The sequence below is a fragment of the Canis lupus genome, chromosome 3 (assembly GCF_003254725.2).
Source record: "Canis lupus dingo isolate Sandy chromosome 3, ASM325472v2, whole genome shotgun sequence".
In the NCBI taxonomy this organism is placed as follows: domain Eukaryota; kingdom Metazoa; phylum Chordata; class Mammalia; order Carnivora; family Canidae; genus Canis; species Canis lupus.
This window is the reverse complement of record NC_064245.1, coordinates 61,696,329-61,721,244: the sequence shown is the minus strand read 5'-3', so window position 1 is coordinate 61,721,244 and position 24,916 is coordinate 61,696,329. Positions and strand designations below refer to the sequence as shown.

At 44.3% G+C, this 24,916-nt stretch overlaps 1 protein-coding gene across 5 annotated transcripts in view; it reads left to right on the top strand.

Annotated features, from left to right (window-relative positions):
- FAM193A (family with sequence similarity 193 member A) overlaps nucleotides 1–24,916 on the top strand; it is a 165,930-nt gene that overhangs the window by 75,479 nt on the left and 65,535 nt on the right. For 3 of the 5 annotated variants that reach the window (XM_025438336.2, XM_025438339.2, XM_025438337.3), the window contains exons 3-5: nucleotides 15,783–15,940; nucleotides 16,683–16,850; nucleotides 20,058–20,292. In XM_025438336.2, coding sequence (XP_025294121.2) covers nucleotides 15,783–15,940; nucleotides 16,683–16,850; nucleotides 20,058–20,292 — 561 coding nt within the window. The remainder of the gene's footprint in view (nucleotides 1–15,782; nucleotides 15,941–16,682; nucleotides 16,851–20,057; nucleotides 20,293–24,916) is intronic. The other 2 variants (XM_025438338.2, XM_049108570.1) reach the window with 1 other exon arrangement.

The following is a 24,916-nucleotide window of genomic DNA, read 5'->3' as shown; positions in this document are numbered from 1 at the left end:
CTAATACATGGGACACCTGGGGGGCTTAGTCGGTTGAGTGTCTGACTCTTGGTTTTGACTCAGGTTGTGATCTCATGGGTTGTGGGGGTCAGTCTCTGCAGTCAGCGCTAAGCCTGCTTGGGGATTCTCTCTCTCTCTCTCAAATAAATAAATCATTTAAAAAAATCTAATAATCCTTTTGAGTAGAGAGTCTTTTTCTAAGTATTCTGTATTTTTCAGTGTCATGTATTGCTCCTTTAAAAAATAGGGGGATGGCACCTGGATCACGTAGTTGGTTAAACTTCTGACTCTTGGTTTGTCTCAGGTCATGATCTCAGGGTCGTGGGATCGAGCCCTACATTGGGCTGTATGCTCAGTGCAGAGTCTGCTTGAGATTTACCCTCTCCCACTGACTCTTACCCTCCCCTCAAATAAATAAATCTTTTAAAAAGAAGATTGACCCATTGGTATTTGACTTTTATCTATTTTAAATGATACTTTCTCTATTCTTCCTCTTCTAACTTTATTGGTACAGATGTATTCACTTTTTATTTTTTGTTTATTTAATTTGTTTTTAAAGATTTATTTATTTATAAGAAAGAATGAGCTTATGTACAACGCATGTGGAGGGGAGGAGCAGAGGGGGAGAGAGAGAAGCCAAAGCAGACTCTGCACTGACCACAGAGCCTGACATGGGGTTCCATCTCCCAACCCCAGGAGTTGGACCTGAGTTAAAAATCAAGAGTTGGACGCTTAACCAACTGTACCACCCAGGCAGCCCCACTCTCTCTTTTTAAATTTTTAATTGAAAGGACATTGCAAACCCTTAGTTTATGATTCAAATAGGTCTTGGACCTTACTTTTCTTAATTGAAGTGGAATTTTAATTTTTTGTTTTTTTAAAGAGTTGCAATTTCAAGTTACAGTCAGTTGGTCGCTCAGATGTTGTTTGTATTGCTGGATAGTCCTGTAGCACTCACTAAAAGACTCTGCACAGATGACTTTTACTCTCTGTCTCAACCTTGGTCACTGGCACAACACCTGAGGCTTCGGGTAGAGTGGGAAGTAGAATATGAAGGAGGCAGTTCTGGAGAACATCTGACATTTGAGACAGAGATGAGTGAAAAGCAGACATCAGAGAAATAGAAAAACAAGAAAGTGTGATAAGCAGAGCTAAGTGACAGTAATCATTTAAAGGATGGTGTGGTTAGTAGCTGTTGGGCCTAGGATTGGATTTTTTTGCCCTACTTGAAGGTATTAAAGTACCTTGTTACTATTTCATGGGTGCTGGCAGGACATGAGACTCCTGCGTCAGAGACAGAGGACTTTATTGCTCATAGCGCAGCAGCTGTCATGAGCATGAGCATGTCTGCTCCGCTTGTTCCCTTTCCCTCCCCAAACACCTGTCTGTGAAGTGGGGAGGCCTGCATACATGCTGCGGGTACGGTGACTTTGTGTTGGGGTTCAGGAGCACTGAGGGGGACATCTGCTTGCACTTTGTCTCAAGATCATCTGCTGCATTAACTCTGAGAACCAGCCCAGGGTTGGGAGGGCACAGGGGAGAATAGGCAGAGCCTTACAGCCTTGGCACATCCAGCAAGACTGAGAGTTGGCTTGGGAGACCTGTGGACGGCTGTTTCCCAACTGTCCTCCCAATAGACATTAAAATGTTAACCAAGAAAAGATATGAAGTGTTGAACGTGGCAACAAAGAGATTGTATCTGACCTTTGCTAGACTCATAGTGGAAGTGTGGGAGCAAAAGCCAGACTGAGCTGCATGAAGAGTAAATTATTGGTGAAACTGAGAAAGTCAGTTTGAGGTGCTGATTTTCAAGATGCTTGACTGTGAAGGCAGGGAGGACAAACTAGAATAGGGGGTTGGAGGGGGACTGGCATCAAACTGTGGAAGGGAAGAGCTGCTGGTAGGAAGATGTTCCCTGACTTAAATTTTATTTTTTATTATGTAATATTTGAGAAAGCTATATATAAATACATGTATAATAAGCACGTTGTGAAGACAGTAAAGTGACACCGGCCAGCATCATACCCAGGCCATTCCTGATACTCGGGTGCCTTTCTGTGTCCCCTCCCCTGTGTTTCCTCCTCCCCTTTCTGAGGTCGCTGCTGTCCTTGAATTTTATAGTTATCCTTTCCATATTTTAAAATTCCTTTAAAACTTTATTGCCAGGCAGCCCCGGTGGCCCAGCAGTTTAGCGCTGCCTTCAGCCCGGGGTGTGATCCTGGAGACCCGGGATTGAGTCCCACATCGGGCTCCCTGCATGAACCCTGCTTCTCCCTCTGCCTGTGTCTCTGCCTCTCTCTCTTTCTCTCTCTGTGTGTGTCTGTCACGAATAAATAAATAAAATCTTTAAAAAATATAAAAATAATTAAAATAAAACTTTATTGCCTTTATGTGTATCTCTAAATAATAAGTTGTTTAATTTTGTTTGTTTCTGATCTTGATGAAAGTGGTGTATGCTTCTGTTATCTAATTCGTCTTTGTTTATAAGATTTCTCATGCTGGGATGCCTGGGTGGCTCAGTAGGTTGAGTGTCTTGCCTTTGGCTCAGGTCATGATCCCAGGGTTCTGGGATGGAGTCTTGCATCAAGTCCCAGCTCAGGGAGGAACCTGCTTCTCCCTCTCCTACCTGTTTGTGCTCTCTTGCTATCTCTGCCTCTCTCTCAAACAAACAAACAAACAAACAGATATCTTGGGGAAAAAAAGATTCCTCATGTTGTCTGGGTAGCTTCACTTGCTCATTTTCACTCATTCATCCATGATTTGTATATAATTCACTATGTTACTGTATATAATTTATTCATCACTAATTTTGTTGAAAGATACAAAGTTTTACTTTTTTTTTTTTTTAAACAATGATTAGTGATTTTTAAAAATGCTGTCAGGGCATTTGTATACCTCTCTCCAGGTATTCATTTGTAAGAGTTTTGTTAGAGTGTGTCTTGGTCAGGATTCTCTAGAGAAACAGAACCAATGGGGAGAGGCAGAGAGAGGTAGATCGATAGGTAGGTAAGTAGGTAAATAGATAAAGAAGAGAGAAAGAGGAAGGAAGGAAGGAAGGAAGGAGATTTATTACAGAGATTAGCTCATGTTGTCTTGGAGGCTGGGAAGTCCCACAACCTGTGATCTGTAAGCTGGAGACCCAGGAAGCTGGGGGTGTCATTCACTCTGAGTCCAAAGGCCTGAGAACTAGGAGTGCTAATGTCTGAGAGCAGGAGGTGGATGTCTCAGCTGAAGCAGGGATAGTGAATCAACCCGTCGTCGTCATCTTCTTCTTCTTTTTTTTTTTAAAGCTTTTATTTATTTATTTGAGGGAGAACATGAGCAGGGGGGCAGGGAGAGCAGAAGGAGAAGCAGACTCCCCACGGGGCAGGGAGCCTGACACAGGGCTCGATTCAGGGACTCACTGGGATCATGACCTGCATTAAAGGTAGATGTTTCACCTACTGAGCCACCCAGGCGCCCCAAGCACTTCCTTTTTTGTTCTTTTAAGACCCTCAGTGGAATGGGTAATGCCCACCCTCAACAGTGGAGGAGATCATCTTCATTCAGATTTTGGGTTCAAATGCTCATCTCTTCCAGAGACATCCTCACAAAACACCCAGAAATAGTATTTTACCGCTGTTATCTCTTAGCCCAGTCAAGTTGACACGTAAAATTAATTATCAAAGTGCTTGGGCAGCCCCTGTGGCTCGGCAGTTTAGCACCGCCTTCGGCCCTGGGCGTGATCCTAGAGACCCGGGATCGAGTGTCGCGTCTACCTGCATGGAGCCTACTACTTCTCCTTCTGCCTGTGTCTCTGCCTCTTTCTCTCTGTGTGTGTCTCTCATGAATAAATAAATAAAATCTTTTAAAAAAAATTATCAGAGTGCTTATTTAGGGGGTAGAATGGCTGGGTTGTAGGTTACTCAAATGCTCACACAAGATAGTAACAATTTCCCAAGTGGTTGTTCCCGTTTATATCCCTGCCAGTGGTGTTTGAGTTGTGGTTACCCATATTCTTGCCTACACTTAGCAGTGGGTAGGCAGAATTTGAATTTGTTTGGGAGTGGGAATGAGTAAGGTAGAGAGAAACGGCAGTGCCCATCAGGTCCCACCAGGACAGGAGAGCTGGAGTCTCTTTCAAGAAGAATCAGCCTGTTGAGACAGGATTCTCAGACAAGGCTGCATAGGTGTAAAAGTTAGGTGGGGTGGGGGTTGTGGAAGTCAAGAAAATTGCTGCCAGAAATCTCTTTTATAAATTTTTTTAAGATGGCATTTAAGACCATGCACCTTTTACTTTATTTTTATTTTTAAAATATTTAATTTATTTATTCATGAGAGACAGAGACACAGGCAGAGGGAGAAGCAGGCTCCCTTATAGGGAGCCCGATGCGGTACTCGATCCCAGGACCCTAGGATCATGACCCAAGCCGAAGGTAGATGCTCAACCTCTGAGCCACCCAGGCACCCTCTTTTATAAAAAATTTTTTGAGACGGAGAGTGGATTTCATGGGACTGGGAAGAACCAGGGAGTGGGTAAGGTTTCAGATGGTCTCCTTGAGAAATAAGGGTGGTGAGCTGTCAGGGTGTCTGGGCTACAGCTAGCTGAGGTCCTTTTGGAGGTGGAGACATGGCTGTGCCGTGGCCCTGACCTACCCAGCACCCAGCACTTTCTCTTCAGTAGCATCCCTGCATCCCCAGCATGTATGTGCTTGTTGGACCAGGAGAAAAAGGCAGGGCTGGTTGGGAAGGGGAAGGGTGGCTGCACAGGCCCAGTAGAAGCCAGGCCTCCAGGATGCCTGCTTGACTCCACCACTCCATACCCGCTCCCACAGGCATGCACCATCCCTTTCGCTTGACACATGCATGCATCCACCTCAGCCACAGCCGCTTTGTCCTGGCTCCTGTCTCACCTAGCTCAATGTTTCTACACAGGCCTGGCACAGAATAGGCCCCACATGGATGGTTTTTGGATGAAGGAATGAGCCTACCTTTAATTTATATCCAAAGGATATAAATATTTTAGGACCTCAAAACATTTACAAGTATTCATCCTACACAGTAGCGTTTACAGCTTGGGAGGCTGTGGATGTATTTTTGTGGAATTCAGTGAATTTTCTGACAGTTAAAACAATTTTTGTTTGTATTCTGGTAATGGGGAAGGGCCTGCTGTGTATCAGAGTGTTTTTTTTTTTTTAAGATTTTATTTATTTATTCATGAGAGAGAGTCACACACACAGAGGGAGAGAGAGAGAGAGGCAGAGACACGGGCAGAGGGAGAAGCAGGCTCCATGCAGGGAGCCTGACGTAGAACTTGATCCCCCGTCTCCAGGATCACGCCCTGGGCTGAAGGCAGTGCTAAACCGCTGAGCCACCTGGGCTGCCCTATCAGAGGGTTTTTGCTCCTGCCTTCTGTGACCTGCTGAGCCTGGATGCCCTGCTTGTCAAGGCCACTGAGGAAAGAATAGAGGTTCTCTTAATACTTAGGTTCTTCTCTGAGGCCAAGCAAAGACCTTCCAAAGCTATGGCCTGCTCTGTGCAGGAGAGATTGAGACAGGCAAAGAGGTGGGGTGGTCCAGATGTTTTGTAGAGAGATTTCCAGGGATACAGGCCTAACTCAGAAGAGCCTGCTACTTAGTAGTCAGAACCAAGCCTGTGTTGAATTTAGCAATTTGGGTTCAGTTAATCATTCATCTGTCTCTTTAAAATAATGTTAATTTGAATAATGATTTCTGGTTTTTAAAATTTTAAGTTGTAGACCAGCTTGGGTTTTTATAATTACACAAAGGCTTAAAAAGTATAAATTATATTGCATTTTACACTTGTGTATGTTTAAGTAATGAAAATAATTTAAGTCTGGTGTGAGGGGGATCCCTGGGTGGCTCAGCGGTTTGGTGCCTGCCTTTGGCCCAGGGTGCGATCCTGGAGTCCCAGGATCGAGTCCCACGTCGGTCTCCCGGCATGGAGCCTGCTTCTCCCTCTCTGCCTCTCTCTCTCTCATAAATAAATAAATGTTAAAAAAAAAAAAAAAAAAGTCTGGTGTGAGGGTGTGAGAGATGGTATTTGGGAGAATTACTGTTTTCTGTGAAGGGGTCTTTGTAGCACATGGGCATCCTGCCTCAAGGAGGACTACTTGTCAAATTAAGTAGAAAAATTCTACTTAAAAAATTCTATTTTTCTGTTTTCAAGCTTGATCATTTTATTTTATTATTTATTTATTTATTTATTTATTTTATTTTTTTTTAAGCTTGATCATTTTAAAGGCTTTCTTTTGATTCTGGGCATGAACAGTTGTATCTTGGTTCTGATATGTATCATTGAATTGTAAGTCTTGCATTATATGCTAAGGAGCCAGGTTCTCCCAACAGTTACCGTGCTCTCGGGTCTTATCAAGGCATACGGTCTCAGTTTAAACCAGTTATTTAAGAGTTTGCTAATATTTGTTCATATCTTGAATGTTTGCCCTGTTGGGTCTTGGCTCCTAATATAAACATATAAAATTCCTTTGTAATGAACATCGTAAAAGTGGTTGCTGATACGGTTTGTTACCACTGCTCAGAGCTGTTAGATTGGGAATACAGAACTTGAATCAGCCACATAGAAAGATAATCCAGGGGGACCTGGGTGGCTCAGTGGTTGAGCATCTGTCTTTGGCTCAAGGCATGATCTCGGGGTCTTGGGATCAAGTCCCACATCGGGCTCCCCACAAGGAGCCTGCTTCTCCCTCTGCTTGTGTCTGTGTGTCTCTTATGAATAAATAAATAAAAAACTTTTAAAAAGAGAAAGATAATCCAAATGGTGGTCTCTGGCTTTTCTTGCTTAATATAATGCTTCTGAGATTCATCTGTGTTGTTGTATGCATCTACAGGAAATTCTTTTTTACTTCTGAGTAGTATTCCATTGTATGCATGAAGCACAATTTGTTTATCCATTTACCAATAGAAGGACATTCGTGGTTTTTGGTTTTGGCTATTAACAATAAAGCTACCAGGGGCTTGCGCCCCTTGCAGGCGGTGTCGGCCTCGGCCGGCGGGGGGAAGGATCGGTGTCCAGGCTGCGGCGGTGGCCTGTGGCCTCGTTCCTCCACCCCGCCTCGCCCGTCCCCCACCCTCAGTCCAGGTACCTAGCGCATCCTGGCGCGGAGGTTTAAAGACCCTTTGGGGGTCGCCCGTCCGCCTTGTGTCGGGGCAGTCGGGCCCGCGGGGAGAGTCCCCTCTCCCCCAGACTCCACCGCCCCGGGCCCCGCCACCCCGCATCCCCGGTGTGGCATGGGGCGGGGCAGGTGGGAACCCCCTGGGCGCCTGTGGAAAAAAAAAAACAATAAAGCTACTAGTAACATTTCAGGGGCGCCTGGGTGGTTCAGTCGGTTCAACATCTGACTCTTGATTTCAACTCTGGTCTTGATCTCAGAGTGCTGAGTTTAAGCCTTGCTTATGGCTCCGCCACTGAGTGTGGAGCCTACTTTCAAAAAACAAACAATAAAACTACTAGTGACATTTGAGTACAAGTCTTTGTGTGTACAGTTTATTTCCCTGGTAAATACCTAGGAGTGGAATTGCTAGGTCATAGGTTGAGTGTATGATTAACATTTTAAGGAACTGACTTGGAATTTTTCAAAGTGCTCATACTATTTTCCAGGCATGTATGAGGGTTCCTATTAATCTGTATCCTTACTGAGGCTGGACATATTAACAGTCCTTAATTCTTTATAGTAGCCATTCTAGTGGCTCATAGTGCTATCTTGTGATTTTGACTGGCATTTTCTTAATGACATGCTGGACATCTTTTCATGTGTTCATTTTTCACCTATATCACTTTGGGGAAGTGGCTGTTCAAATCTTTTGCCTATTTTTAACTAGGTTGTCTTAATATTATTGAATTGTGAGATCTCTATAGTATATTCTGAATATAAGCCTTTTATCAGATATGTTTTTCAAATATTTTCTTCTGGTGTGTGGCTTGTCTTCTCATTACAGAACATTTCTTTGAAGAGCAAAATTCTAAAATTTGATCAATTTCTAAATGATTCACGTTTCTAGTGTTCCATGTAAGTAATCTTTGCTACCCAAGGTTATAAATTTTGTCCTGTGTTTTTTTTTTTTTTCTAGATGTCTTGTGTTTTGAGCTCATATGGTTGCTCTGTGATCCATTTTGATGAAGTTTTATATCTTTTATAAGTAAGGTTGAGGTTTACCCTTTTTGTATGTGGATATCTACTTGTTTGGGAACTATTTGCTGAAAATACTATTTTTTTCCTTGTTAAATTACCTTGGCATCTTTGTAAAAAATCAGTTTTGTTTTTTGTTTTTATGTGTGGGTCTACTTCTGGATTCTGTCTTCCACTTTACCTATATCCTCATCCTTTTGCTAATGCCATACAGTCTTGATTCTTGAAGCTTTTTACAGTAAGTCATGAAACTAGGTAGAGGTTCTCATTTTGCCTTTTTTTCAACAGTGCATTTAAAAAAAAGAAATACAGAGTTTTTTATTGACTATATCCTTTGAAAGCTCATTTATTAATTCTATTGGTTATCTGGTAGGTTCCTCAAGATTTTCTTTTTTTTTTTAATTTTTTAAATATTTTATTTATTCATGAGAGACACGCACACACAGAGAGAGAGAGAGAGAGAGAGAGAGGTAGAGACACAGGCAGAGGGAGAAGCAGGCTCCATGCAGGGAGCCCGATGTGGGACTCGATCCCCGGACTCCAGGATCACGCCCTGGGCCGAAGGCAGGCGCTGAACCACTGAGCCACCCATGATCCCCCTCAAGATTTTCTACATAGACGAAAATATATCATCTACAAATAATATAATTTTATGTATATAAATAATATATATATTTTTTCCTTTCCAATCTGTATGTCTCTTTTTTTTTTTTTTTTTCCTCTTTGTCTTACTGCATTGGCTAGGACCTCTGGTATGATGTTGAATATGAGTGTTCTGAGCAGACATCTTTCCCTATTTCTAGTCTTAGGGGGAAAACAGTCTTTCACTATTAAGTGTGATGTTAGCTGTAGGATTTTGTACATCAGGTGGTCTTCTCCTAGTTTTAGTTTGCTGGGGGTTATCGTGAATGGTTATTTAATCTTGGCAGATTCTTTTTCTACATCTCTTGAGGTGATCAGAGTTTTTCTTTTTGAGTTTGTTAACAAAATTAATTATGGTAATTTTTGAGATGTTGAATGGACCATGCATTCCTGTGATAATCCACACTTGATCATGATGTATTATCTTTCCAATGGGTTGCTATATTGGCTTTGCTGGGGTTTTGTTAAGGACTATTTGATCTGTATTCACGATGGATAATAGCCTAAGTTTCTTGTCTCACAATGTCTTTGTGTGGTTTTGGTATCAAGATAATACCTTGTAGGATGAACTAGGAAGTATTTTCTCTTTAGTTTTCTGGAGAAGTTTGTGGAGAGTTGGTATTATTTATACCTTAAATGTTTGGTGAAATTCACCAGTGACCTGGAGTTGCCTTATTAGGATGGTTTTCATCTATGAGTTCAGTTTATTTGGTAAAGGCTATCTATCTCTTCCAGTGTGTTTTACTAATTTTTGTCTTTAAAGAAATTTGTATAGTCATTTTACAGTTTATGTAAGTCAAGTCATTATGCTCTATACCTGTATATAGTTATATAATGCTGTATGACAGTTATATCTCAAGGAAATTGGGGAAAAAAGAAATTTGCCCATTCTGTGTATCAAGTATATTGGCATGAAGTTGTTCCAAATATTCTCCTATACCTGTCTTTTTAATTTCCATGGAATCTATAGTGATATGCCCCTGCCACTTTTTCCTGATATTAATTGGTTGAGTTTTATCTTCCCCTCCTCCCCCCGGTAATAACCCCGGCTATAGGTCTATCATTTTTATTAAGCTAAGAACCATATTTTAGTTGAATTGATTTTTCATTTGTCTGTTTCATTAATTTTTGCCTTTAGGTTTATTATTATTATCTTTCGACTTCATAGTTAATTTCATAAAATTCTATTTAAGCATGTCTTCAGCTGCATCCTCCAAATTCTGATATGTTTTTCATTTTGTTAAAAATATTTTATGATTGCCCTTATTGTGATTTATTCTTTGACTCATGAATTATTTAGAATTGTATTTTTTAATTTCTAAATACTTTGGCATATTTTCCAGATATTTTTCTTTTTTTATTTAAACTTTAATTTTAATTTATTTATTTGAGAGAGAGCGAGCATGCACGAGCTGTGGGGAGAGGGAGAAGCAGACTTCCTGCTGAGCAAGGAGCCCCATGCTGAGCATGATCCCAGTATCTTGGGAGCCAAAGGGAGATGCTTCACCTGCTTCACGGAGCCACCCAGGTGCCCCCCCCCAGATATCTTTTTCTAATTGAAATATAATTGACACATTACATAGGTTTAGTATATAGCATAATGATTAATATTTGTGTATATTACAAAATAATCTCCAATTAACATCTGTCACCAGTTACAAAAAAAGGTTTTTTCTCCTTGTGATGAGGACTTTTAAGATCTATTCTTAGCAACTTTCAAGTTTGCAACACAGTATTAACCAAAGTCATCATGCTGTACATTATATTTCCATGAATTATTTACTTTATAACTGTAAGTTTGTACCTTTTGACCCTCTTTTTGTTATTATTAGCTTAATTCTTTTGTAATCAGAGGACATACTTAATATATTATTTAATTTTTAGAAATCTGTTGATTTGTTTTATGGCCAGTTTTGCTTAATGTTCTGTGTTCATTGGAAAGAATTTGAATTCTGTTGTTGGGAAGAGTGTACTGAGAATGTTAGTTACTTCAAACTGGTTGATGGTGATGTTCACATATTTTGCATCCTTTGTGATGTTTCTGTCTAGTTCAATAATTGAAAGGACTGTTGAAATTCCATATGTAACTATGGGTTTGTGTATATTTCTCCTTTTAATTCCTGCTTCATGTATTTTGAGTTCTGTTCTTAGAGTGCTTACATATTTACCAGTTACTGTTTCTTGTTAAATCAATCATGTTGTTATTATATATTTATTTTATTTTCATCATGATTATCTCCTTAATTGCTGCTAACATCCCTTGTTCTGAAGCCAACTTTCTCTGACGCTCATAGAGCCATCCAGCCTTTTTAAGTTAGTATTTGCATACAATTCATCTTCCAACCTGTATTTTTAACCTACTTGTACAGTCTTTATAATCCTGTATTTTTAACCTATTTGTACAGTCTTTATAATCCGTCGTAGAAAGCATGGTGGCTCTTGCTTCTTAATCCAATCTGACCATCTCTTCTAACAATTGGAAATTTTAACTATTTCCATTTAATATAATTATTGATGTGTTTGGATGTAAATCTACCATCTTGCTTTTTTCTCCTCCCTCTCATTTTCCCATCTGTTGTCTGCTACTCTTTCCTACTGTTTCCTTCTTTTCCTTAGGATTAAGTGAATTTTTTCTTTTTCTTTTTCTTTTTCTTTTCTTTTCTTTTTTTTTTTTTTTTTTTTTAAGTAGGCTCCACACCCAGCATGGAGCCCAACACGGGGCTTGAACTCACGATCCTGAGATCAGGACCTGAGCTGAGATCAAGAGTCAGTTAATGACTGAGCCACCCAGGCGCCTCTTGAATATTTTTTTATTCTATTTTGCCTCCTCTTGGCTTATTAACTATCTCACTTTGTTTCATTATTTTTAGTGGTTCTAGAATTCACAATACATATCTTCAAATTTGCAACTTCTACTTTCAAGGAATATTATATACTTAATATGTAGTATTAAGGGCCTTAAAATATTGCACTCTGAGTTCCACCAGTTGGGTAGTTGTCTGTTTTTCTCATATACATTACAGACTTTGCCATACATTTTTATTTTTGCTTTAAATAGTTAATTATCTTTTTTAAAGACTTTTAAAATGAGCAAGGTCCTTGCCCCCCACTTTTTGGGTTGGTGCTCATCACTCCTGCATGTAGCTCCATTTGTTTTTGATTCCTCTTCTGCCTCAAGGACTGCTTGTAACAGTTTTTATAGTACAGGGAAGCTTCTGTTTGAGAGCTTTTCTTTTGCTTTCATTTTAAAAAGTTATTTTTTTTTTAAAGATTTATTTATTTATTCATGATAGACATAGAGAGAGAGAAAGAGGCAGAGACACAGGAGGAGGGAGAAGCAGGCTCCATGCACCGGGAGCCCGACGTGGGATTCGATCCCGGGTCTCCAGGATCGCGCCCTGGGCCAAAGGCAGGCGCCAAACCGCTGCGCCACCCAGGGACCCCTTAAAAAGTTATTTTTGTTTAAAATTCTTTGGTCATTTCTTTGCTGGCTTCCCCGGTTTCTGTTGAAAGCATGTTGTCATGCTTGTCTCTGCTCCTGTGCATAGAAGGGATGTTTTCCTCTCCCTGCTTCTCAGATTTGTACTTCATTGTTACTTCTCAGTCCTTTTTAATATGTCTTGGTGTGGTTGCTTTCTGTTTATTGTGCTTTGGTTTAGAGGAGTTTTTAAGATATTCGAGTTACAGTCTCATCAAATATGGGAAATTTTTAACTATTTCTTTATATAATCTTTTTTTATGAGACACCATTACCCACATGTTAGACTTTTTAGAAATGCTTTATTTTTTTGTCTTGTTTCTTGCTGTGCCTCACATTTGAATTTTTTATTGTTTCAGATTTAATACTCTACTGTAAGATATATTTTTCATCCCTAGAAGTTCCATTTGCTACTGTTTATACATCTTCACTTTCTCTCCTCTCGTGTTTATGTTTTCCTCTACTTTCTGACACATAGAGTTTATAATCACCAGTTTCCGATTCTTATCCATTGGTTGCTTCATTTTTGTTATTTTAAGATCTGTTTCTGGGCAGCCCCGGTGGCACAGCTGTTTAGCGCCGCCTGCAGCCCAGGGCATGATCCTGGAGACCCGGGATCGAGTCCCGCGTTGGGCTCTCTGCGTGGAGCCTGCTTCTCCCTCTGCCTGTGTCTCTGCCTCTCTCTCTCTCTCTCTCTCTCTCTCTCTCTCTCTCTCTCTCTGCATCTCTATGAATAAATAAATACTTAAAAAAAAAAAAAAGATCTGTTTCTATTGATTGGTTTCCCTCATGGTTATGTGTTGTATTTTCCTTCTTGGTTTTGTCATTGGATGCTGGACAATGTGTATTTTACATTGTTGAGTGCTGGGTTTTGTTATATTCTTTTAATTGTGTTAGACTTGGACAGAACAAAATAAAGTTAAATCTGTATAAGATGAGTACTAGAAGGTGACACATTTAAGGATGTACTATGTAGTCATCATGGGCTATTTTAAAGGGCTTCATTTCATCCCTTGTCACCAGGAAATGTTACTTTCCAGGTTCTTGGTTGCTGTTCTGAGTCTGTCCTGTGTGTCAGGCAGCATTGTTGGTGCTAGTGTACAGCGGTGAGCAGGACAGAAAGGGTCCTGCTCTTGTGGAACTGATCTTCCAGTGATGAAGACAGGTAAAAACAAAACAACAAAGAACAAGGGAAACACCAGGATTTCATGTAGCAGTTTGTGAATAAAAGATTAACAGGAGTGACTAAGGTCAGTCATTTGAACAGGGGCACTTTGGCACCAAGAACCGACTGTTAACTAGTAACAGAAGATCAGCTGCGCAGATCTGGGAAGAGAACACTAGAGTCCAGACATGGGCAACCGGGGAGCCCCCACTATCAGGCCGGGTCAGCTGTAGGAGAGGACTTCAGGCTGGACACCCTTGAGAGAGGCTCTCTGGGTAGCAGAACAGCTATTGAGAAGCTGCAGGCCAGGCCTGACAGGCTGTCACGGGAGTGGGTGTGCTCAGTCCTGCTCCAGCCCAAATGACCAGTCGCTGCCACCTCTGTGATGTTCCTCCAGCGCCCCCTGCCGGCCAGGCCCCTGCATGGTGTGCCACTGGCCAAGCAGCTATGTTTGCTGGGTGCTTTGTTGGTGCACACAGCAGGGCAAAGAAGGGTGGATGTGGGGCAGAGAGAGAGGCAGGAATGCTGCTACCTGGCTCCACCCGACTCCCTGCTGAGGTGTGACTGAGAATTCTGTCAGCCTGTCAGGCCGTTCACAGATTGAGTGGATTAGTAATCAAAGACTCAGTGAAAGAAAAGCTTTTAAATGTGTCCTAGAAAACCTTGAATACGGGTAAGAAGTTTAGAATTTGCTTCTAAGTAGCATGGAAGGTTCTGTGCAGGAGAGTGACAGGGTCTTACTTTCACCACCACTCTGGCTGCTGCTTGCAAAAGGGCTGTGGGTGTAGATGGAAATGGTGGACTGGCTGGGAGCAGTGGAGGGAGAAGGAGTGAGCTGTGCATCTGCTGAGCATGGGAGTCGCATGGGCAGCCTTGCTGTCTGATTTGAGGGGGCTGGAGGAGAGATGAATCCTCCTTTGTGCAGTGCACTGACCTGCTGCTCTTGGGGGACAGCCTGGTTCTGCCAGCACTGCTTTCAGACCTGTCGAGCCCTTCTAGTCGCTGTGGGTATTAGAATCCTCTCACTTTCAGGTGCTCTGGTCCCATTTACCGAAAACCTGAATGCCACCGTTCTAAGGGCCTTCGTGGATCACCAAGGGCATGTCATGGGGTGGAGGGGCAGTGGTGCTTATCTTGCTTCCTTGGCCCTCCCAACTCTGCCTGGCTGGAGAAGGGGCTTTGGGCCAGAGTTCTTCAGGGGAGGTCTCCTTTCCGGGCTGTCTGTGAGTTCTCTTTGGTGACCAAGGCCCAGGGTCCTAACAGGTGTCCCACAGGTGAATGCCTCTTGCTTATAAGAGGCCCTCCTTTAGGTTTTCCTAGACCTCAGTGGGGAATTTGCACCAGACTGTCTGCCATGGAAGGAGGTGTGACACCTCCCACCCCTGCTCTGCCCCCTGGTGTAATTCTGGGACATACTCACCCAGCAGGAACTTTTTCAGGTGAAGCTGTTAGCTGACGCAAGCCCCCTGCCCCCAGCCTGCCATGTAATAGAGGCTGCTCCCTCCCGTGTCCATGTGCCCAAACTCCCAGGGGGCCCCTGACAGGCCTGGTTTCCCTGTGCTTCATCTAATAGGCGGCTGGGGTGGTGCCACAGGTGTCCAACCCCTCTGTACAAGCACCCAGCAGACGCCGCAGCCTCTCAGGTCTGGTCTCTGTTCTGTTTGTGTGTGTGCACTCCCTTCAGGGGCTGCTCCCCTGGCTCTGCCCTTCTACTTAGGCTGTTGGAGCGATGGCTTGGGGCTAGCTACCCTGTTAGTACCCTTTCTTCACCACGGGGATCATCTGTTCTAGGACTGGAGCCCACACGTCTGTGTTGTAATAATAGAGTCCCTCTCAGGTCCTGTCACTGAGGGACAAGATGCCAGTTGGGTGGGTGTGGGGTCATGTCCCAAGACAGGAGAAACCAAGATCGGAGGGGGGTTGGGTGGGTGAGGGCAAAGATTGTATTTATGTTACCTGTAATGGCTGTTGATGAGACCTTCTAGGGGCTTTTGGGTCCAGTCATGAGGGTTGGAGCTGGCATGAGTGTTGGGGCGTCACTTGGAGGAGGCGCCCACTGCGCTGATTGTTGCATGTGCTGATTAGGACCCTGGTAGAGGAGCTGCTCTTTTCTAAAGCATGAAAGAAACTTACTGTCTTCATGAGATTATGGTAGAACTATCCGAAGGTAAAAAATAATTGGTTGGAAACAAAATTCTTGAATGTCCCAAGAGAAAGTTATGCTGATGATGTCATTGGAGATCTTGTCAGTGTCTAGGTTTAAATTTGTTTCTAAAAGGTATTTTTCTGACATGTTAATAAATTTGTACCTTGAACATTTGAATATAGTTTATTCTGTTCTCTTTTTAAAGCAGGGCCAAGACTTTCTTCTTCACTCCCCTCTTGGTGGGTCCCAGCCGGAGGCAGGCGGCGGGAGGCTAGCCCTCGGCGCACAGACACTGCCCTCAGCGGGGCTGGGCACTGCCCCCTCGGATGCCACGTGCGCCTGTGAGGCCTGCAGCGAGCGCAGGTACCAGTGTTGCCCGCGGGATGGATGGGAGCAGGGCCACTCTGACATGCTCTGGAGCTGGAACAGGAAAGGAGCCATTTCCATAAAGACAGCAGGCATTTGAGCCATCCCTGAGTCTGAGGAGCCTGGTGGTCACGCAGAAGAACAAGATGGATGTGGATCTTTGGTTCCCTACCCATGAGGGCTGGCAGGACCAAGCTAGTATTCAGGGAAAGGAGGCAGAGCGAAGTCATTAGAATCTGAGGCTGGTCTGCTGGAGAGAGAGCTGCCTCTTCCCTGGGAGGCTGAGCAGACTGGCACTGCAGTGGCTGCAGGGCAGAAGGGAAGAGAAGCTGGGACTTGGGGGCTCTGCGCTCAAGTCATCACAGGAGCTGGTGCAGCCAAGTGGGGAGCAGGGGCTTTGTGGGGAATGAGAGCTGCCTACTGGGCACCCCGAGATGGAGGAGACCATCAGCATTCCCGACAGGAGATGCTAGGTGTGCTTCTTCTTGTTGTGTGAGGAGGGTCTATACTCTCCTGGAGATGGGGGTCTGGGGGACCGGACAGCTGCAGGCACCTGGAGCTTGTGCTGGTCATCAGGCCTCCCTGTGGCCATAGCAGATGGGAGCCAGCTCCAGGAGCTGAACAAGGTGGAGGGTGCTGGTGGGAGTCTGTCCCCCATCCCCTCAGGCTGTCTGGAGGGTGAAGGGTGACCCAGACTGTCCACTAACCCTGACCTCCTTGCTCTTGTGCCGTCTCACAGAGAGATTTCGGCAGAGACGGACCGGGAACCTCAGCAGCTGCAGAACTATTGGTCAGAAGTGCGCTACATGGTCCGCTGCATTTACCGCCAGGCGGGGACCCCACTGGCCGACGACCAAGACCAGAGTCTCGTGCCCGACAAGGAGGGGGTGAAGGAGCTCGTGGATAGGTACACGTTGCCCCCTGCGTCATGTCCCTTCCTCACCTGCTGCCCAGGAAGCCTCCCCTCTGCTTGGGGTGGGCTTTCCTTTCAGGATCCAGTAAGCTCGGCTCCACTTGCTCAGCCCCAGCTGCACGGCCAGTCTTCAGCAGAGGGATTGCCAAAAGCAAGCCCTCTGGGTAGAGTTTCAAATTCTAATTCTGATGAAATGCTAATTGCCTTTTTAATAAAATGAATCGACATGTTTCTCTCATTTCTTAGTGTAACAGACTGTAACACAACTTTCCAATCTTTACAGTGCTAGGGATGATGCTAAGCACTCTCTCAGGCAATCAACCCAAGGAGGACAGGCAGTTATCCCATTAGGGGGCAAGAAAGCCTGACCTTCTGAAAGGTCAGGTAGTTTGAGAACGTGCATGTAGTGTGAGTGCAGAGCCAGCTGTAGCCAAGCCTGTCTGTGTGGGTGTTTCTCAGCAAGGAGTGGCTTACAGCTGAGTGTCTGTTCTCCAGCAGACACCTTGTGCCCAGTGACAATACAGAAGTTGAGATGCGCATCATTTTTATTCTTCTTTAGAATTTGTAACATCTTTTTCCCTCTTTTTTGAGTGTTCCAAATAAAAGGAACGCATTTGAGCTAGACATTTCAAGGGTCAATTCTCCTTTTGGTTTGTTTTTCTCACGTTTTGAATGGGGGTTTTAGAAACTGTTGTTTTCTGTACAGCACAGTTTATCCTGGAGCAAGGAGTAGTGCTTGGCCGTGGGTCCTCTTAACAGGTGGATGAATCAAGCCAGTGTGTTTGGGACTTGACTGGTAAACCCCCAGTGTTACAGGATATGGCTCCGGGTGGTAGGTGTCTGTTCTGGAAGTTAGGTTTCCTAGTGTGTGTGAGGAAGAAACATGGGGCCTGCCATTCAGGCATATGACTTCATAGACTACCAATGCTTAGGAAGCTACTGGAGTCAAATAAGCAGTCGAAGGAAAGCACTTGGCAGACACTAGTACCCATGAGAGCTGTTATGGCAGAGGGTAAAGGTGGTAATGGGAATTGCTGAGGTTTGGGAAACAGCATCACCCTGTTAGTGAAATACGCTGTTAAGAATGTGGAAATGTTACACCTTTAGCTGAAAGTGTGCCTGTATCAGATATGCTGCACTTTCCCTTGTCCTTGCATCCAAGAGTGCTGTTGTCTTTGTCGTTTGTGGGCTGATAGACATCAGGAGAGGGATGTTTGTAAAGCCCGTTTCTGGAAGTCTGTACAACTGGTGATGATAATCCTTGCCTCCTCTTTGTGGCCCTCTGTGTCCCACACGGTCCTGCTGTATGCTGCCCTCAGACCATTCATCACTGCGTTCCAGCTGTGCTAGCTTCTCGCCGTTCCTCTGCTGGCCACACTTGCTCCTGCTGCAGGGCCTTCAAATTTGCTCTTCTCTTCTTTCTGCAGTGTTCTTCCTTTCTCAGGGTTGTTTTTTCTCCCTTCCATTGTTCACATTACCTTTCAGAGTCACCTTCTCAAGAGGCCACCCTCTCTAAGACCCCGGGGGGCCTCCCTGCCATCACTGTTTATCCCTTTTGCCTTCTTTTTTATTATGTTCCTGCCATTACCCAGAATTCCATCATCCACTTGCATATGCCATAAGCATCATGAGAGTGGAGAGTTTGTTTCCTTAGCTTCTTCACTGCTGTGGCTTTGCCATCTTAGAATAGCCTTTAGCGCACATACAATGGTTTTTGTTGAATGTATATGTGAATGAGCCACCATAGCATCTTTTAGCATGTTCCTGCCTCTTGGTCATACGACTTTTTAAAAAATCTACTTGCAAAAGTACCACATGGCCATTTCATTGCAAAAGTACCACATGGCCATTTCATTAAATTTCTAAGATACAGAAATGGGCAAAGAAATAAAAAATAAAATGGATGTTTAATTGGCCATGCTAAGAGGCATCCAGTCTACTGGAAAGTTTGGTTGTTTCTCTGTCATTTGAGTCTTCTGTGGCATTCCTTTAACAGATGAAATGCATTCTGTTTCACAGGGTAGTTGGGATTCTTAACACTAAAAAACTGATAGATCTTTCTGAAATGTACTGAACCCAGTGGAAATTCCATAAGTCTTTCTGTTTTCTGGCCACGTTGTGTGGAAGGCTTCCTATGCCCTATTGCTAGGTTTTAGTCCCCTCTTGTTTTTATAACAAGGGGGTGCGCTAGCATAAAACTGGACTAGATGGCACTATCCATTCTTTTCTCTTGACCAGATGTGGTGCCCTGAAGGTAAAAGGATCCAGGAACTATGGAAAATCTAGGAACCATAGCTTGATAGGTTTCACCACTCATGTCTGATAAAGTGCTAGCCTTGGGTGCTTTTTCCTGATGGCTCCTCACAGCTGGGTCCTGTCCTCGCCCCAGTGGTCTTGGGTCTGTCTGCAGGCCAGTGCCAGTTTCAAGTGCCCAGTTAGAAGTAGCTGCCACTTTAGTAGATTAGTTCCAGGTTAGGAAAAACATTCATAAAAATGTTAATTGCTATTGTGGCCCTGGTGGAAAGGCACATATTAATTTTTTCCCTTCTCTTCAATTTAGAGATTTTATTTTATATATTTTCATTGTTTTTTTGGTGGGATAACTGAAAAAGAGACATATTGCTTCTACGGTTTCCTCTGATTATAAAAATAATACAAGCCCATTTGGACTATATATTGAATTCCTAGGAAGAAGGACAGAACAGTCTACTCTAGTCTTCCAAGCCAGGTACCACCTGTGCTGGAATCGTTGCTTTTCACCTAACATACGGGCATTGAAAATGAATTGTTTTCAGTCTCCTGTGTTTTTAATGGTCCTGTGGTTGAGAAAGTACCTTCTTCTCAAGACAGCTGCTGAGGTCCTGGTGTGGACACTCTGCCACCTGCTGGCCGTGTGAGTTCCAGTGTTTTACCCAGCCCATGTGGACTTTGGGGTTCAGCTGAATGATTAACTCAGTGATTACCTGAGTTGGTACATGTGAGACACAATGCTAGTACAGAGTAAGTTTGGTGTAAATACTGAGCTTTGTCAGCTGATGCGCTGTGTTGAGCAGGGTGATGGCACCTCTCACAGGTTGTTGAGAAGATGGTGCTTGTTGCTATTGTTGGATGGGTGCCTGCAGCTTGCTGGCAGAGCAGTTCCACAGAGGGCTATGTGTGGGTGGGTCCCAGGTGAGTGGTGACGCTGTCTTCTCTGTGCAGGCTCTGTGAGAGGGACCCCTACCAGCTGTACCAGCGATTGGAGCAACAAGCTAGGGAGTACGTGCTGGAGATGAAGGTCCGACTCCTCCGGCAGCTGTCGGCAGCATCTAAAGTGAAAGCGCCGTCTGCCCTGCAGGGCCCTCCACAGGCACACCAGTTCATCTCTCTCCTCCTCGAGGAGTATGGCGCCCTCTGCCAGGCGGCACGCACAATCAGCACCTTCCTTGGCACACTGGTAAGAGAGAAAGCCACCTTCCTCCAGTTCTGTCGGGCAGAAGTCTAGTGGATGACTGTGGTCGCATGAGGTGATGCTGAGGCTTGTGTGTGGTGGGTCTTGTGCACCGTCATGGGCACCCCCTTTGCGGCGTTCAGGCATGAAGGAGAGAACCTGAATCCTCTCTCCCCGCTTTCTCTTCTCTCTGGACTTTGCGGTGGGATGAAAGTTTTGCATGGACTGATATCTGGGTGACACATCATGGGAATACAGTGTGGAGATCTTGAGGCCTAGGGAGTGAAAGAGGGGGACAACATGAAGTGAAGACCCATGTGTGAGTTAATAGGGAGAAAAGAGAGAGATGGCTTCTGTCTTAAGCTGTTAGCTCTGTTGTCGGTGTGCACACGGGCTTGCTCACAGTCCTTGATCCCACAATCCAGCCCTGGGTTGACAATGGGTTCACAGAGTCAGGTCAGCACCCCACTGGTAGTCCTACTGAAGGAGACAAGCAAGTGTGTCCTCATGGGTCTCTGACCACTTCACAAGGTAAGTTAGCATATGTGGGTAGGAGGCAGCATGTCGTAGAAGCATGGCCACTGGAAACCAGCCAAGCTGGGGATTGGAACCCTCAGGCAACCTCACCAGCCGGTGCAGCTGCTGTTTTCAGGGAGGCCATGCTCCCCAAGAAATCCGTCATTCATGCTTTCCAACTGCTAGAGAAATACTGATTTGCCAATAGTCTGTGGAGTTGTCATTACCTGAATTTTGTTACTAAATGATATTTCATTGGGCTGGTTTTGGGTACTTTCTTACTGGTAAAACTACGTTTTGAAACAAATACAGTAACCATTATTTCCTGAGATTTTAAATACAATGGTCTTTATGTGATTCTAAAATTGATAGACCTCCTGCTAGGAAAATTTCTAGACGTCCAATTTTGCAAGTAGTTTTGGGCCTGGGGCTCATGGACTTCCTCGGGCATCCCTGCAGTAGATCTTGCCATTTCGGTAAGTGACTCTGACAGCCTCCAGGAGAGCGTGCATTGTGAGAAAAGGAGCTGCTGAGTCAGGAGGGACTACTGTCTGTGCTTCAAGATGAGATTCTTGGATTGAATGCCCACCGAGCAGGGCCAGGCAGGCCTCCGGTGCCTCAGTCCTTCATGTCACATCTCACACAGCTCTCCTTCTTCTGCCTCGACTTACTGAAAGTACCCATTCCTCAGCACCACCTCCTCTGGGACAGCACCCTTGGACCTTCCTGAGTCTGCTGGGAGAGAAGCTCGCCAAGGTGTGAAGAGTGTCACTCTGCTCCCTGAACCTCGTGCAGAGCAGTGAAGAGCGCTACCACTGTGCCCTGGATGGTGCTTAAGCCCAGGCCCTCTGCAGGCAGTTAGAGGGGAAACACAGTTTTGAAGCAAACAGAGATTGATTTGGACCCTGCTTATTGGAGCAAATTCTTAGCAATTTACCTAGAAATATTTTCTTATGGTTTGGAAAAAAACTCGTAAATGCTCAGAACAAAATATAGTTGTTTGATCAGTGATTTATGTCACTTTCACTATACGCAGAGGTACTCACTTTGGTTTCCAGTGGTACAGCAGACGAGGCACCCTGAACTCTTCCTTCCTTCAAGGGAAACGACGGAATTATCAGATAACATAAACTGGATAAAAGCTTTTACAACATATTGCTGAGGTGGCATGAAAGGCAAGAAGCCTTGGGGGTGAAAAACAAACCGAAAGCTGGAATTCTGAGAAATTGGTGCGCTCCAAAGCCAACATTCACTCCAAGAACTTCTGACCCTGAGAGACACAGGAGGTACAGCCCGAATCCCACCCTGGGTGGCATCGGCACGCAGTTTTGGGCCACAGATGGCCACCTCCTTGGTGTGAGGGTGAAGGGGAGGCCCTGGCACTGGACAGACAGCAGGGGCGTGGGCCCATTGTGATCTTGGGGTGGGCGGAGGCGAGGTACCGCCACCCAGAAATTTTGTCATTATAAGCCACTGCCCCCTAGGTTTGTAGTTTCAACAAGTGCTATTGGTGGGGTGTGAAAACCTCCCAGGCCCACATGTCATTTTACAGTGGTCAAGACTGTCAGTGAGTCAGGCAGTGCACAGATGCTGGGCTGGACATCATCTTAGGTACCAAGGTACCCTGTCAGGCCACAGAAACTAACCATGATTTCTTGTTACTGACTTACACTCAGTCTGTATAGAAATTTCCTTAAAAGGGCAGCCCGGGTGGCTCAGCGGTTTAGCACCGCCTGCAGCCCAGGGCGTGATCCTGGAGACCCGGGATCTAGTCCCACATCGGGCTCTCTGCATGGTGCCTGCTTCTCCCCCTGCCTGTGTCTCTGCCTCTCTCTCTCTCTCTCTCTGAATAAATTTTTTAAAAAAAATAAAAAAAAAAAAGAAATTTCCTTAAAAGTCTCTCTTATGGTTGGAGTGTTCACATGAGGATCCAACAAGATTGACAAAATTATAACAATATCCTTTTAGGCCCACGCAGTGATCTTTGTGGTATACAGGGTTAACAGAGCTAAGTTAAAATGCAGTTAAACTCAGGGTCTCAGGACAGTAGTTCTCAGCATTTTTGGACTTAGGGTCCTTTCAGCTTAGAAACTGAGGACTCAGAAGGGCTCTGGCGCTTGTAGATTTTATCTATCAATATTTGCTGCATTGAAATTAAAAAAGAAACTTAAAACTATGTATTAAATCGCTTATAGAATAATAAACCCATCACATAACACAAATAGCACATATTTTTAAATAAAGAACCATTTCCCCCAATATATTTAGTAACAAGAGGAGCATCATTTACATTTTTGCAAATCTTAGTTTCTGTATCCATAGAGGACACATAGATTCTCCTAACTGCTCTGCACTCACACTGTTGTCGTAGGGTGCTTTGGCTGAAGTTCTTGAAGAAAATTTTGCCTCACACAGATTTGTATTTGGAATAGAGAGGAATATCTTAATAGTCTTTTCAGCCATTCTTCTCTGAGAGTACAGCAAAGCCTGAGTGCTTCTTAACGTTTGGTTGCAGTGTAGAATCTGAAAGCATGTCCCTGAGCTGACCACACTCTGTTACATCAGAACCAGTGGTGCAGCCAGCCCATGCTTGGAATGGATCTGCCCACACATGTTTTTCGAGCATCATACATTGGTCATTTGGGATATACTGGTTCACCAAGTAATTTAGTGCAGACCTTCCTGATGATATTCAGTAGAAAAAAGGACCTTTGTTACTGTCACCACTGATCCTCATCAGAATGGAGAAGCTTTAAGGCCACAGTGGCAGATGCAAGTTTTCCAAAGTTCTAAGTTTTGCTTAGATCTTATATTGGCCATAAATCATATCATTTGTTTTCCTTAAAGCAAGCAGCAAGGTGGCTTGCTGCACAAACCCTTCCAAGTCATTCCCTGCTAACTCAGCTGGCTTCTCTGTAAACAACATCCCCTGTTTTTCTGAATCTGTGGAACCCAGAGTACATGTAGACATAGACAGGTATTTCTAAAAACATGACTTTCATGGGAAAAGCCTTTGTGGCTTTATTCTGCACTACCCTGGGGATCAAACAGGATGATAGGGTCACATTTTAAAAATTTATTTAAAATATTAAAATAGAACTGGACTACACTTGGGCTGTGCCTTCCACCATCTAGAAATTCCTTGCCTGGCTGCAGTAATCATGAAATCTAAATTTCCATCCATGAGGACAGAAGAATCTTGAATATCCTAATATTTCTCAAGGTCTGGTATAGAACTTGATTCTAAATACCTCCTCTTTCTTCTTCCAGACCCCCAAAACCCTTTTTGCAGTTGAATGTAAGAAGTAAAGCTAGTTTGGTTAGAAAAGCCTCAGTGTGAGTCATTGGCGAGCTTTTTCTCCCTGCCTCTGGCTCATACAGCTCTGAGTCTCAGCCCCACTCGTGTGCAGGCACCACCTGTCCTAGCAGCTGTGAGTGCACACCGCTCCTTCCCCCCACAAACTCCCATCCCCATGGTCCCCCAGCCACATCAGTCAGCCTCTCTAGGCAGTTTCTGGCCTGCAAATGGGGCCTGGCAGCACCCAGTTCAGGGTTGTCAAGGGCACTGATGACGTGACACTTGCAAGTGCTAAGAACACTTCCTGCAAGCACTAAGAACACTTCCTGCAAGCACTCTGGTGCCTGTGCATGTTGTTATCCCAAGTTGATTTTAAGCTGGGAAATGAGTTTGGGGTTTGCTGTTTCTCTTGCATGCTTCATTTCAAAGTATGATTTCAGATTTCATTTATTTATTTTTTAAAAATTTTAATATTTTATTTATTCATGAGAGACGGGGGTGGGGGCAGAGACACAGGGAGAGGGAGAAGCAGGCTCCATGCAGGGAGCCCAATGTGGGACTTGATCCCAGGACTCCAGGATTGTACCCTGGGCCGAAGGCAGGCGCTAAACCACTGAGCCACCCAGGGATCCCCTCAGATTTCATTTAAAAATGCCAAACATCTTCCTAAGTCAGCCTTTACCCAGTTCCCTGTAGTAACATGAGCCCCAAGAACCAGAGCTGTGTCCCACTCCCACAAGTAGGCAGGCAGGCAGGGACTACACACTTCAGCCCCAGAGGCTTATTGGGGAGCCCAGACAAGCCCGCAGCTCTCCT